The sequence below is a fragment of the Papaver somniferum genome, chromosome 5 (assembly GCF_003573695.1).
Source record: "Papaver somniferum cultivar HN1 chromosome 5, ASM357369v1, whole genome shotgun sequence".
Classification (NCBI taxonomy): Eukaryota; Viridiplantae; Streptophyta; class Magnoliopsida; order Ranunculales; family Papaveraceae; genus Papaver; species Papaver somniferum.
Window position 1 is genome coordinate 189,696,201 of NC_039362.1, and position 14,390 is coordinate 189,710,590.

At 39.9% G+C, this 14,390-nt stretch overlaps 2 protein-coding genes across 2 annotated transcripts; one reads left to right on the plus strand and one right to left on the minus strand.

Moving 5' to 3' along the window:
* The first annotated feature begins 379 nt into the window (after positions 1 to 379).
* On the plus strand, positions 380 to 1,729 carry LOC113280362 (tryptamine hydroxycinnamoyltransferase 2-like). Its single transcript, XM_026528998.1, has one exon. The coding sequence runs from the start codon at positions 380 to 382 to the stop codon at positions 1,727 to 1,729; it is 1,350 nt and encodes a 449-aa protein (XP_026384783.1).
* A 329-nt stretch (positions 1,730 to 2,058) lies between these two features.
* Positions 2,059 to 10,693, minus strand: LOC113284030 (clathrin interactor EPSIN 2-like). The gene is made up of 14 exons (XM_026533419.1): positions 10,392 to 10,693; positions 9,194 to 9,287; positions 8,758 to 8,809; positions 8,467 to 8,546; positions 8,309 to 8,387; positions 7,904 to 7,987; positions 7,518 to 7,663; positions 6,891 to 7,223; positions 5,420 to 5,461; positions 5,228 to 5,323; positions 4,988 to 5,148; positions 4,504 to 4,679; positions 3,235 to 4,135; positions 2,059 to 3,016 (listed from the first exon to the last, which is right to left on the minus strand). The coding sequence occupies exons 2-14, from the start codon at positions 9,226 to 9,228 to the stop codon at positions 2,505 to 2,507; spliced, it is 2,697 nt and encodes an 898-aa protein (XP_026389204.1). The 5' UTR covers positions 9,229 to 9,287; positions 10,392 to 10,693; the 3' UTR covers positions 2,059 to 2,504.
* Between the last annotated feature and the right edge of the window lie 3,697 nt (positions 10,694 to 14,390).

Genomic DNA, 14,390 nt, shown 5'->3' on the forward strand with positions numbered 1-14,390 from the left:
TATAAAGAACATAAAATTTTAAATCGGAATGCCTATGTAAATTTACACAGTATATTACTTTTACTTGCTAGTTCTGAAAAAAGTGATCAGAGAGGAATTAATTAATTAGCCGATCGTATGTAGCATCTTTAACAGCTTTTCGTAACGCATATACTCTGATTTCCATAGACTTTGAGAGGGTCCAAGCACCTCTATGACCAAGCTAGCTAGTACAATATACAAGGCAAAATCTCGATGTTCTTGGTTGACAAGATCTTCTATAAGAAGAATGGATAAGAGTAGGTGAACCTGATATCTATAAATACAAGGAACCGAAACATCTGTTAACAGCAAGAAACAAAATAATACTCCTAGTTACACAAAAAAAGTATCGTTAACAATGTCTCTCAGGGTTATCAGCAGTACCACTTTGTATCCATCTCCATCATCTGATCCTTCGATATCTTATGATACGAAAATCCCTCTAACGATTTTCGACAAAGCAGCATTCGATCTCAACGTATCTGTTTTATACGTGTTTCAGCCACCCATGCCTTCCAATGAAGCCATGAAAGAAGGTTTGTTGAAAGCTCTCGTTCATTTCCCACATCTTGCAGGTCGGTTTGCAACTGACGAACAAGGTCGGCCGTGCATTCATCTGAACAACGCAGGAGTTGGAGTTATCGAGACGTATATTCCGGCAACGTTAGCTGAACAGCTTCCTTTCAATCCGAACACGGATATAGAAGAACTATTTCCACCTATTGAAAGTATTGAGGAAATAATGCAGATTCAACTTAATCGTTACGCTTGTGGTGGCCTTGTAATTGGCCAAACATGCCATCATCATGTGGCTGATGGTCAATCCATGAGTTCTTTCTTCTTTGCATGGGCAAAGTTAGGACGTGCAGCTGGTTTCGCGTCAGACAAACTGGATCAGGACGACCACCACGTAATCCTTCCTTACCACGACCGAGCTTCAGTTGCCGTTCCTAGGAACCCGCTTAACGTAGAATTCGACCATCGTTCTATCGAATTCCGGAAGAGTTGTAATGAAAATGTTAAATCTTCGTCATCTATTAAAAACTTGGTTGTTAACTTCTCTGTTGATTTTATGGCAAAACTTAAAATGAAGGTTAATGAAGAAATTAGTAACTCATTACCACCCCATAGAATGTATACTACTACTTTTGAGAGTCTTTTAGCACATGTATGGAAGAAGGTGACTCAAGCAAGAGGTTTAGAACCAGATGAGTTCACGCAAGTCAGGGTTGCAGTGAATGGTAGAGCCAGGATGAAACCAACAGTGCCCATGGAGTATTTTGGGAATTTGGTACTTTGGGCTTACCCAAGATTGCAAGTCAAAGAATTATTACAAGAAAATCATGCTTATGTTGCGAGGACAATTCATGAAGCCGTAGCTCGAGTTGATAACAGTTATTTCAAGTCCTTTGTAGATTTCGGTCAAGTTATAAAGGAAGATGATGGAGGTGAGAAACTGGTTGCCATGGCGTCGGATGTCGGCAACTTATTGTGTCCAAATTTGGAAGTTGACAGTTGGTTGAGGTTTCAATTTCATCAAATGGATTTTGGTGGTGGGAGTCCTTGTGCTGTTCTTCCGGCTGAATTACCCGTTGAAGGCTTGGTGATTTTTGTTCCTTCTTGTATACAAGGTGGTGGTCTTGATGTCATCATGGCACTGCAACATGAGCATGTCCAAATTTTCAAAGATATTTGTCACCTTTATTGAGGGGATTGTCAAGGATAGTCTTGGTGTGGTTTCATCTCACGACCTAAGAGGCACTATCTCTTTTTGTTCATTTGTGCGAGCTATTATCCTCTGCACTCTTCTTGGTCTTCTTGTTTCTTGTAATGCTCACTGAATGTCATTTTCTTTTCTTCTTCTTGATGCCAAGTTCTCGAGTGGGTGAATTGTGTTTTATGCTTTACAGAATCTCAGAATATATATGATTGATAGATGAACTTGTAGGCCATAACAGGTGCTCTGCGAACAAATTATTTCTCTTCAATCTAGTCTAGGAGAAGAAAAAAATTGCACACAGAAATGAGAAAACAGACTACACAAAAGAATTTAATCAATTTTATTGTTCATCAGAAGGTATACCATACCATAAGAATCTTTGCAATAGTCATTGAAAAGATAACCTGAGATAGGTCACCTTTTTTTTACCTCTCCTCTTTCTCTCATACACAAACTTTAACAACAGCTGAAAGCAACATCAACCCTAATAACAACTCTGGAAACTCAAAAAAATGGGGGAGGAAGAAAACCAAAAGCTATGAGCATGATCCGAACATATAGGGTACACTCAGCAATTTTCTGACAAAACTAATACAAGTGATGACGAATCAGAAGTTCACAATCCCTGAGAATTTGAATATCCACTATATTGGGTGTGTGTATATAGTAGTAAGTGTAACCTGCTGTTACTAGCACCGGCTTCCTTTTCCCCCTTAAGGCAATAAACATAATCGCGTACCTATCTTGTTTACAGTATTGGAGCTCATCTATAACCACCATACGGGTTTTGAGGAGGATAACCGCCTCCCATCGCAGGATTGTAGCCTGCCATTGGAGGACCTTGCTGAGGCGGTCGCATTTGTCCTCCCATCACGCCACCCATATTGTTCATGCCCATCTGCATGCCACCCATATTGTTCATCCCCATCTGCATGCCCATGTTGTTCATGCCCATCGGCATGCCACCCATGTTGTTCATCCCCATTGGCATACCCATACCAGGCTGCTGGGTCATGCCACCATAACCTCCCATACCCATGCCTTGCATTCCTCCGCCACCACCCATACCCATACCAATACCTGCGGTCATCATAGGGTTAGGAGGAGCAGCAAGGGCGCTTGCACCTGCACGTCCCATTCCAGAACCAGATCCCATAGCTTTACCCATGTTGATTGTAGAGGTTACAGCGGTTTGTGGAACAGGTTTCTCTCTCTTCTCCCTACGATTGATAGAATCGAAATCAACTCCAATATCCGCCAGAGGATTGGTTTTAGCTGCAGAAAAGAGACAAATAAGCACAGAGCCAAGAAATGAAGAGAAAAAGAAACACATCTCCGGATATAATCCAGAAGTAACTGAAACATCTGTAGGAAGGAATGAAACAAAGAAAAGCAAAGAAGCCAGTGACACAACTCAAACTTTCAGTTGTGTCCTTTATTTTTCAAATCTCAATTTTCGATCACAAACCAAATGATGCAGTTGAAGCACTTACGTCCAGATATATTCAAATTTACAAGCCCTCGGCTAAGTGTATCAGCCCAAACTGTTGATTTGGTCTCAAATTTGCTGTCCTTTTGTTGAGGTTTGGCAGGTTGTACTGTTGGAATGGAAAGAGTGGTTGCCTGTGAAGTTGCTGGGGGTGTAGGTCCTGTCTGCTGGTAATAACTCCCCATGGCATTAGTGTTTTGCTGGGGGGCTGATCCATTTGGAGCACTAAAACCACCCTGTGAGGCTACTGGTGCACCATATGCGGACTGTGCAGGAAAGATGTTCGCAGGAACACCTGACTGCATATGTGGTCCACTTGGAGCATTAAAACCTCCATGTGAGGCAACTGGAGCTCCATACCCAGACTGAGGAGGGAAGTGTCCAGGAATATTTGGCTGTGAAGGACCTCCTACAGCACCAAAAGGTCCCTGTGGCACTCCATATGGGTTTTGAGGAGCATTAAAAGATCCTTGTGACTGCGGAGCTCCATACCCCGAATGTGCAGGGAAGTTGTTCACAGGAACACCTGCCTGTGAGGGTGGTCCTGTTGGAGCTGGTAAAGCTAAAAACGGAGATCCTTGAGAAGCTGGCCCTGAAGGTGGGAGGATGTCTGCTAAAACATCATCATTTTGCAGCTCTGGTGAAGAGAATTGAGAGCTTGTAGAAGTAAATTGAACATTGGAGACATCGGAAGGGGCAAAACTGAGGCCTTCAAACGTGTCTCCGAAATCAAAGCCAGACGAAGTTAGTTGCATCTGTGGTGGGGCTGGTTGGAAGGTTTCCGAGCTTTGGGCCACTGCACTAGATTGGAAGTTGGCTGGGGAAGAAAAATCCTGCGGTGGTTGGTTATTTTCTGCCGAAGGTATAGCCTTGAAGGGAGTCTCACCGAATGGGTCTTCGATAGGCTGTAAATGAGGTATAACAAACCAAAACCACATAAATACAAATACTTCTAAGCAGCCATGATATCAAGTGTTGGCAAGAATATGATGCTAGGAAAATTCAGTGTTGGTCTGGGTAGGCAGTAAGATTATACTTCAACTCCAGATGGTGAAAATCTTGAGTGTTTACTATGGTAGCACCAACATTTTTACTGTTAAAACATCATAGCTTGTTTTGCAGATTGGTAATCTTGAGCTCTTTTTGGAGTTTTAATTTTCATGTCTTTATGCCTAAGAATTGAGATATTCCCCTGACTCTTGTCCACTTATTATTTGTCCCCACTAAAGTGAGCAGTTAAGACTATTTGAAGTTTCAAAACTATCAATCGTACCTGGCTCAGTACAGTTGATGCTGATGATAGTGCTATGAATGTGGACCCTGGAGCAGACTCGGTGGGAATTTCAGCTTCAGATGTTGCGGTTGTAGAAGTTGAGGGGACGATAGCCAGAGCATCCGAGAGGGAACCAAGTAGATCCATGTCTCCATTACTTGCAGGAGGTGCAGCAGCTAACAAGAAGAAAAAATAATGGATTAGCTCCAGCCTCAAAAAAGAGTCTTTAATTTCAGCACAGTAACAGACGCCACCAAACATATATAGTTTCAAGATTAAAAAATATTCCATCAAACAAAATGCTGGTAATATACCTGAACTACCTAAAAACGAGATCCTTCTTAACTGGTGATGGCATGGCGTGAATCAAGCAACAAAAGAACTCATGTTATGCGTACCACATGCATACACATGAAACCTAAGAACATTGACATGATTTGATTTCGAACCAAAAGGGAGTACACACTACACATGCATTTCATACCTGGAGCAAAACTGCGAGGGTCAAATTCATCAAAAGTACTAGGTTCTTGGTTTGCAGGAGCGGCAGTTGTACCAGGTTCGCTGGCTCCAGGACTGTGAGTTGTGCTTCCAGTTGGAGACGATGCTTTGGCAGTAGTTTCCACTACGGGAGTATCTCCATCCCTTTCAGTCAAGAGAATGTCAATAACCAGAAAACAATAACAAAACAAAAAACATAGTACATCTAAAAAATGAAAGGTACCTTTCATCATGTACAGGGCTCCGAGCATCACTTACTGCTTCTTCATAACTAGGGGGTGCACCAATATTTTGTTCAGAAAACTTCCGTTCAAGCCCCCTGCAAACGGAAATAAAAAAGTTCGGCTAAATAAAAATCAAACCTTTGTATGGAACCTCAAAGGGAAGACATCCTAGAAGTTGCTAAATCACTTACCTTTCATTCTGAGAATGGTCTTCAGCTCTAGCATCACTGCTTCTGCAATTGAAAGAAAATTATTATAATGATGGCTCCAATGATAAGGTATGGATGCAAAATTAAGGAAGCATGCAACTTCTGAAGCTAGGAGCAAGGTTGTTAAATCGTGAATAATAAGTTATTAATATATTGGAGTTGTAGATTAATAAGTTTAAAAATATGTTATTAGTATTATAGATATGAGTAATGAAGAATACATAACACAATTTAACATCCAGATCAGTGTTTAGGCACTTAATCAAGTGGACGTGGCTTTTGAGTTCTAATCTTGTGCTCTCGGGCAAGTCAAAATGTCTCCAAAATTTTGTTCTTGATGAAAATCACTTGGAAAGCACAGATCTAGACTTGTCTGACATATGAGTCGGTGCGAATTGCAGGAGTCAAAAATGTGAATCGTCAGATTCACAGTAGATTCGATTCATAGTTGGGATTCAAATCGTTTTGAGAATATTTGTATTGAATCTTAAGATTTTAAAAACTATGGCTAGGAGCATATATTCATGACATTTCATATTGTACAAAATACACTCAAATCGCCAAAACACATGCACAGACACCAAGTCACTAACACACACAAAGACATGGGAGCACTAGGCACTACCAATTAAGATAACAGAAAATCATAAATATATGTTGTGGTGTGTGTGTGTGCGCGCACACGTGTGCTAGGCTAGATACATCACTATTGACATTTTATCCGCCCACAAGAATCTTGTTCTCGAACACACCAGACTTATGGTACAATCAACTGTAAGACCTTCAGATGCATGTCTTACAACATGCATTGCACCGTTCATTCCAAGGCTGAGAGAATATCACTTTGAGATTAGATGAACCTACATGGAAAGGAACAGTTCACCAGACAACCAGTTCCCTGCAACCTTCTTTCTAATTCTTTTATATTTCAATTAGCAACATGGTCTCTAATACAAACCCTGAAGTTAGGGAGCAAAACCTAAGCATCAATCAAATTTTAATCAAGAGAAGCAAGCGAAAATTTCTAGTTTGGATCCGATGATTCCTCCCACAGCCTCCTGATTCATATCATCAGATTTAATGTAATTGATGAATTCAAAGCGATGTTGTCTACGTGATTGCCTATGCCCAAACTAATAAATTAAAGGAGCAATATGAAGCGTTATGAATCATCAGTAGAAGTGGGAGCACAACTCTCCATTCTCAAAGTAGGATTGCAATTTGTTTTCAAACTGGTAAATGTTGTGGAACGTCAATAATCCTATAAGACGCCTACTTATCTAAGATCAGTCCTTTGGTTTACCCTTACGAGTTTTCCACGTCAAATTCTGTCTGCATAGGAAATTGGCTTACTTATTAGGATCAAAAATCACATCCCCAGGATCCCCTAGATGGATAAATGTGTTGGATCTTCCTTAACTAAAGTATCAGTGAATGAAAAGTAATGGCATACCTTGATGAATACCGATCATCATCATAACCACGCTCCCTGTATCTGTCAGAACTCCTACTTCTCTGGCCAGACTGAAAGTCTTCATTACTTCGACTTCTTCCTCTATTATAATCATCATCCTTGTAACCACCATCAGAATCTCTACCATAACGGTCTCCATCACGACTGTATGAATCACCGCCTCTACCGCTTCTGTCATCATCCTTATAGCCATATTCTCTTTCTCTCCCATAACCATTTCGGTCATCGTCTCTACTTCCATAGCGATCCTCGTCCCCATAACCTCCTGAACCGGGTCTATACATTCCTCCGGGTGAGTTTGTGCTGCGAAACCTATGAAATTTTACAATGTCAGTACATAGCAAGGCGCTATGTAGGAAAATTTAACTTCCGATACGTCAGAACATAGAAAGAGAAGGTAAACTATGGACTTGATTTGTAATACTTCAGGAAAACTTCTCAAAATTTATCATAAGTTTCCGAAACATCAAATAATGAGAAGCTCATTTTTGAGCAACACAAAGCATACAGTGTCTATGGGAAAGTTAATCATGGTTATCTAGGAATATCTAAAAAGATCACAACAACCTGTGGTAAAAAAAAATATGTTCTTAACAGAAGACTTACTTCTCCCTGTTGGCAAGAGCTTTCTGTCTGGCTTCTTGAATTCTTTCTTTATCATTCACTAGTGCCACTAAAGACTGAGATTTCTTTCTGACATTACTTCCCTGGTCCCTCCCACTGGAATCAATATATTGAAAATCGGATAATGTCTGCATATGTGTCAGTAAAAGAAGCTCACTTAGTATATTTTCTAAAGGAAGAGTATGATTAACAGAAAGTTGCAAAATAAACTCTACAGGAGTATGAGTATCATCGAGAATACCCAATTATTTTCATAAGAGATGGACTCAAGTTTAGATGTTGAAAACAAACGTTTACACGAAAAGCATAGTCATAATCAGATATAGCATAGTCGTAAACTCAAGCGGAAGGAAGAATTTGGAAATTACCGAAATTTGGTACGCATGTTCCTTGATTTCATCTATAACACGTTCAGACCCATGTCCCACCAGGTACTCAAGAACAGTCAATGCCTGAAGCTCAACGCGAAAAGCCGTTAGTCACAAATGAAACCAATTTGAGAAACGAAGCAAAGGAAAATCCCAAAAATAAATCTAAAAACCATATGCAGAATCAAATCAGCTCCCAATTCTCAAGTAAGGTAACATAAAAAATGATAAAACCACAAATAACCAAAACTAAAACGAAATTATTTCCTAAAGTACTACAAGATGCCAAAGATGAAACTCGAGAAGATGCATAATCACACATACTGTGCCAAAGCATCTCCGCATAATTCAGCCCACAGATATAAAGCTCTACAGAAATCAGAAAGAGCATAGGGATGTGCAAACCTTGTACACATGGCGCCAATTTTTGCCAGTATCATTGATTCGCTTCCAAAGCACAGCCATTATCATTTGATATTCATGACTGCAAAATGCAAAATCAGCATTTTTATTACGGAAAAAGATGAATCACAAATATTACCTAAACAGATGAATCAACTTACTAGTTTCTGGTAGCCTGTGCAATATCTGACAGATTTGATCCATGAGGACCCCATGGTTCATTGCTCGTGGCATCGAGAACCTGTAAATAATATGCGACAGAAATTTATCCATACTGTCCCTGAATGAATAAAACACGTTGCAACTAAAAAAACCTGCGAAACTAACTAATCCACATAATATCAAAGTCGCTTTCATGCGCAGGAAATGATGGAACTATCAAGATATAGTCATCCACATATCAAAAATTACAAAAGAAAAAAAGAAACAAGAACTGCAAAGAAAACTGTTACCTTCTGTTCTACGCCAGGAACTTTAAGAACTTTCTTGTTCACCTCCCTTTTACTGCAAACCAGGGGGGGCAGTGAGCTCAGGTCATGGTATTCCAAATACGTTGAAGAAATGAAAGCATAGCATTTAAGAGTATGATCCCACAGGAAGATATTAGTGCAAACTTAGGGTAGTCTAGAATTTAACTTGTACAAACTTAGAGTATTCTAGAATTTAAGGCAAGGAAATGATATCCAAGGCATTAGAAGAGAAAGGTCATACACTTATATCACCAATTAAGTCAATTACTGCACTGACATCATGATATAATCTTCATTTTTTTTCCTTTTTCAGTTTTTTCCTATCGCACATGCATGTATTCTAGTGATCCTATGAGGCTTCCAAGAGGAAGAACAGCATTTAAAAGAAAAACAAAACAACGTTAAATAGTCAACTTACAGGTCCCTGACAGTTTGATCAAAGGCCTTCTTCATGACCTGTGCAGTTGCAAAACCAAGTCCACCTCAAGCGCACTTAACCTCAAAATCTTCTCCTGCAACAACATAATCCATCGATAAGAACCTGAATACAATATAATTTGCACCAACCTATGAAAAAGTACGAGATGTAAAGCGCACCAGCCCATTAAATTTATACGAAATTTTGTGGAAAGTAAAAAAGTAAAGAGCAAGGATACACTTGGTACAGCAACACATCCATATTATTTCAAGAAGCTTACCAATAGCAACCCATTTAGAAAAAGAAAAAAGAACTCCCATAAAGTAATCCTACCATTAAGAATAAATAATTGTCCAAAACAACTCTTCCACAATCAAAAGCCAGACATCACACAAAAGATGTTTACTTTCAAATCATACAATCAAATATTATATCCAAAGTATGTGGTACCACTACTTTTGGTTAATCCGGAGTAGCATACACAGCATGTACCACCTAACACCTTCAACAACTGCTATTCGAGACCCCAAAATGTTGAAAAGGAAAACATAAAAAATCAAAAGGCACGATCCAGCTTCAATGATCACTATGTCGAAGATACATACATGAAATTCGACACACGAACAAATTCAAATAACAATGACAGAGATAGACTAGGCAATTGCAACACACAATTACTACGAAACCCTGCCCGCCTGATACAACAGCTCAAACTAAAAATAGGTGCATTGAATCTGAACCAACATAAAAAGTTCTAACAGTACATTTACAATGTAATCCATTCCACCAAAGATATAATGAACATTTAACTTGAGCTACCAACAACAGCATATAATTTCTAAACAAACTCAATAGATCTCAAACAATTCTATACAGATCCCAATTAACAAAACAAAGATCCACAGAAACAAATCTAAACCATGTTCTACAGCACCCTTTGCCCAATCCCAATCTGAATTACACAAAACCAATCCAATTACAGCTAAACATTCATCTCACAATTACAAAATCACAACATCAAAACAACTTCTCCATACATACATAAAAAATCCAATCAAAACTCCTCCTCCACCACCGTCACAACAACAACTCGAATCATACTCAATTCAATCAACATATAACAAACCTTAGAAACAGAATCAAATTCAAATCATATGTTAATGGTGATAACAATGAGAGATCGAGGAGGAAATCTAACCTTAAAAAAATTGTCAGTGGATTTGGTCAGATCTGAGCAAAGTGATGTCAGAGACAGAAAGAAAGAGAGATGAAATGAGAAAATAGAAAGACGAAGAAGAATCGAAATTTGTCTGCGAATATCGCAAAGAAGAAGAAGGAGGAGGAGGAAATGAGGGTTTGTTTGTTGTTCCTCTCTCTCCCTATCTGTCTCTGTTTTTTTTTGCTTTCGAAAATTCTGAAATTTCGGAGGAGAGAGAGGGGAAGAAAAATATAAAAAAGTGGAAGAAGGAAGAAAAATCAAACACTCAGCGCACTTCTTTCTTTTCTTTGAACGTTTTTGAAGACGAGAGAAAAATAATCATAAGTTTTGAGTCTTTTGACTCATTGACGAGAATCATGTGATGATGTGGAGTCACATTTTACCGTTAATTCTAAAAATTCGTCAATAATTCTTACATCCAACTTAAAACCACGCGAATGGATTAGTCGTAGGTACAGTGTCAATTTCATCTCCTGAGAATGATTCATAAAGGGGTACTACTCCTCACAGGGTATCATCTTATAGCGATTATGCAAAGTTTTTTTTTGCACGATCCTAAATTCGGTTCGGACTATCTATAAATTGGCTAAGTTATTTCTTATTTAATAATCAGATTAATTTGGTAATGCAAATTATTTGGATTAGGTATGGTTGGAAAGAGACTCTGGCGAACAAGAAGTTTTCAGAGTTAATAGAAAAATCTTGGTTCTAACAAGGCGATGGTTCCAAATGGACTAACAATGAAGTTGTCGATCCATACTTTGCTGGCATATGTTGAAGAACCGCCTGATGCGCGTCCTGCAGGAATCTCATTTCAATGAGAAGATAGATTTGAGGTTTAACGTTTCTTTTATGAAGCTCATTTGAAGAATGAATACTCAACTACTTGCAAGGATTTTAGGCATTTTAGCTTTGTTGGTAGTATGTACAAAATCCTTTCTAATCTCCTTAGCAGTAGAGTAAAGGTGGTAGTGCCCTCTATTATCTCTGAGAACGAAGGCTCTTTTATTTAAAATATGTGAATTCTCGATGATATTCTAATTGATAATGAGTGCATGGACAGTAGACTTGGACAAGGGATTTTAGGTATCCTATGTAAAGTCGATATGAAGAAAGCATTCAATAATGTTAATTGGAATTCCATCTTCGTCATCCTTGGTAAGCATGGTTTTGGCTCTAACTGGATTAACTGGATCAAATCGTGCATCACTACGATTTAATTTAGTAAATAATGCTTCCACCGTTATATTTTAACCATCACAAGGAATTAAACTGGGATATCCTATATCTTCTTTTCTCTTTATTTTTTTTATTGAAATCTTTCTAAGTTGATCAATGAGGCAATAGCTAGGGATATGATTTATGGATTTCAGGTCACTGATTGTATAATTATTCCACATTCCAATTCGTGAACCACAAATATCATTATTCTAAACGCGTCTAAGAACGAGCTTAAAAGGTTGCATATAGTTCTGGTCATATTTCAGGTATTGACAGGTTTTAAAGTTAGTCTTGAGAAGAGTTCGACATTGGTGCAAATGATATTATCATGGAACTAGTTATCGATCTTAGATGTAAGGTATTTTCTCTCCATATTTCTTATCTAAGCATACCTGTAGGAGCCACCATTCGCAAATGTTTCAATTTGGGGTATAACTATATCTAGATCGAAGACTAAGCTAGCTCATTGGAAGAGAACATTCTTAACTAAAGCCAGAAGAATTACTTTGATAGGAACCTTACAACAGAGTATACATGTCGCTTCTTCAATTGCATACTTTAGTGGAAAACAAGCTAAACCAAATTATGTGCAGACTTCTTTGGGGTTCAGATAATTATGGTAGAAAAATGAGTTGGGTCTATTCGGCTAAGGTTCTTCTGGTCGAAAACTTCTGAAACCCCCGGATGAAATAGGGAGACGTTCTGTTGCCGATGTGATGTTATCAAGTCTTCCAGGACTTTGTTCCAAGCGACATCCTTCGAACCATCTTCTGAATCTTGGACTATCGTATGGAACGAGATGTGGTAAGAAGTCCCCAGTTATACTTCGGTTTGATCCGAAGGCATGGATGAATATGTGAATGTATCTTTGTGGCGTGCTCTCGAAGTCTTCGATGTACATGTACGGCTTCGTGTTGAGAAATTTCTGCGGCTCGTGAAACTTCGACAGTGATGATGTTGAAATCAGAAATAACCTGGTTGAGGGGAGTGAAAGCGTGTCATGCTAGTAGTCCCCATGTGTATCCTTTTTTTATTGCATCGCCTTGAATCCACGTCCACGTGATTTGACACAAGATTATCGTACTCTTCTGGATGTGACGCTGGCATGCTCAGGATATCGCATGGACGAAATATTTTGGATAGCGAAGATGTAGGAATGAGAGAGTTATGTTGTTTATCATGGCTCCATCTGTTTCTTCAAGAAAATGTTTCAGTCGCGTCTCTAGAGTTATCTCATGAGTATTTGATGGTCGTTGATGGACTGCGAAGAGAAGTCCCCAGTCACATTTTTCTTCAGTTTCTGAAGTTGTTTTCCTCTGAGCAGGCTTGGGATCCTCCGCGGCCTCGTAAAGTGTTGAAGGCGTCTTCTAGACAGAGATGTGATGATATTCTTGCGTTGTACCCTTGAAGAGTAGGTGACCTTGTTGCGGCTATGGCCTTTTGGTTGACTGTGTCTTATGAGCTTTGACAGTGAAGGGATTCCGTTTATATCCTCAGTCCTCAAGTATGGTTTACATGTTTCTATCTTTGTAGTGATTGTTGTTGTGGTGAAGCTTTGGATGGTATCAACAAATGAGCGGCAAAAAATTTTGGTAGCAGATGTAATCAGAAGAGACTACATTATCTTGGTAACAAAGTAGGTTGGCTGGAATTGTATGGGCATCCTTGGAAGTAAAAGGATTGGATGGAGTTGTACGGGCATCCGTGGAAGTAAAAGGATTGGCTGGATGCGTAAGGGAGCAAACTGTCCATGACTACGAAGATTGGTTGCCTGTGATCATGATCCTTGACATGGGGAGCGTGGTGCTACGACCCTTTGCAGGAAGAAGCATCGTTGAAGCAGCTTCGGCTCTTGGAGAAGATGTTGAAATTTAAGAAGCCTAACGCTGAAGACTCGTCTTCAGATCCTGGAGAAGCTTATGGAGAGAACGTTAAAACGGAGTGGCTAATGGAGCGAGTGTTGAAGCGGAGCGGCTGTCGGAGTGATCTTTGAAGCGGAGTCGCTGCTGGAGGATGTTGAAGCGGAGCGGCTACGTTAATCAGTGTGCTGACAAACTGGACACCCTTCAAGCGAACAATGGCTAGGAGTCCCCAGTTCCATCTATCAATCGTGCTTTCCAGGAGAGGTTGGGGTTTCAGAACGGCTTCTATGGTTGGAAACAGCTGCTTCCCTGATGCAGTGCGGTTGAGGGCTGCAAATACGCCTTGACGTTGCGCCTTGGGGAAATATAGAATCTCACATAAATGTTTCATCATAGACTGCACTATTTTGCGGGCGAAGTCCCCAGAAATCATGCATCTCCTGACAGGGAAAAGAGTCTTTGTGAACTCAGGGGGGTTGCTGATTTTTCTTTGCTTCGATTTTGGAGAAGTCGTTCCTGATCTTTTCGTGTAATGAAATTAGATTGTTGATCCCCTTCTACTGGGAGTTCAAGAGCAACGCTGGAAGGATGCAAGTTGCTGGCGCAGGGAAGAAGCAAGCTGTTGTAAAGATGCAAGCTGTTAGCGCTGAAAAGGATGCAAACTGCTGGCGCTGGAAAGATGCAAGCTGCTGTAAATACGCAAGTTGTTAGCGCTGGAAGGATTCAAGCTGCTGGCGCTGGAAAGATGCAAGTTGTTAGCGCTGGATCGGATTGGAATGGGCGCTGGCTTGGATTTGGTATGGCACGGACTGTCGGCTGGGCATGGAGCGGACTGTTGGCTTGGCACGGCGCCGGCTTGGCGTGGCACGGACTTGTTCTTGCGGGCCCAGTTGCC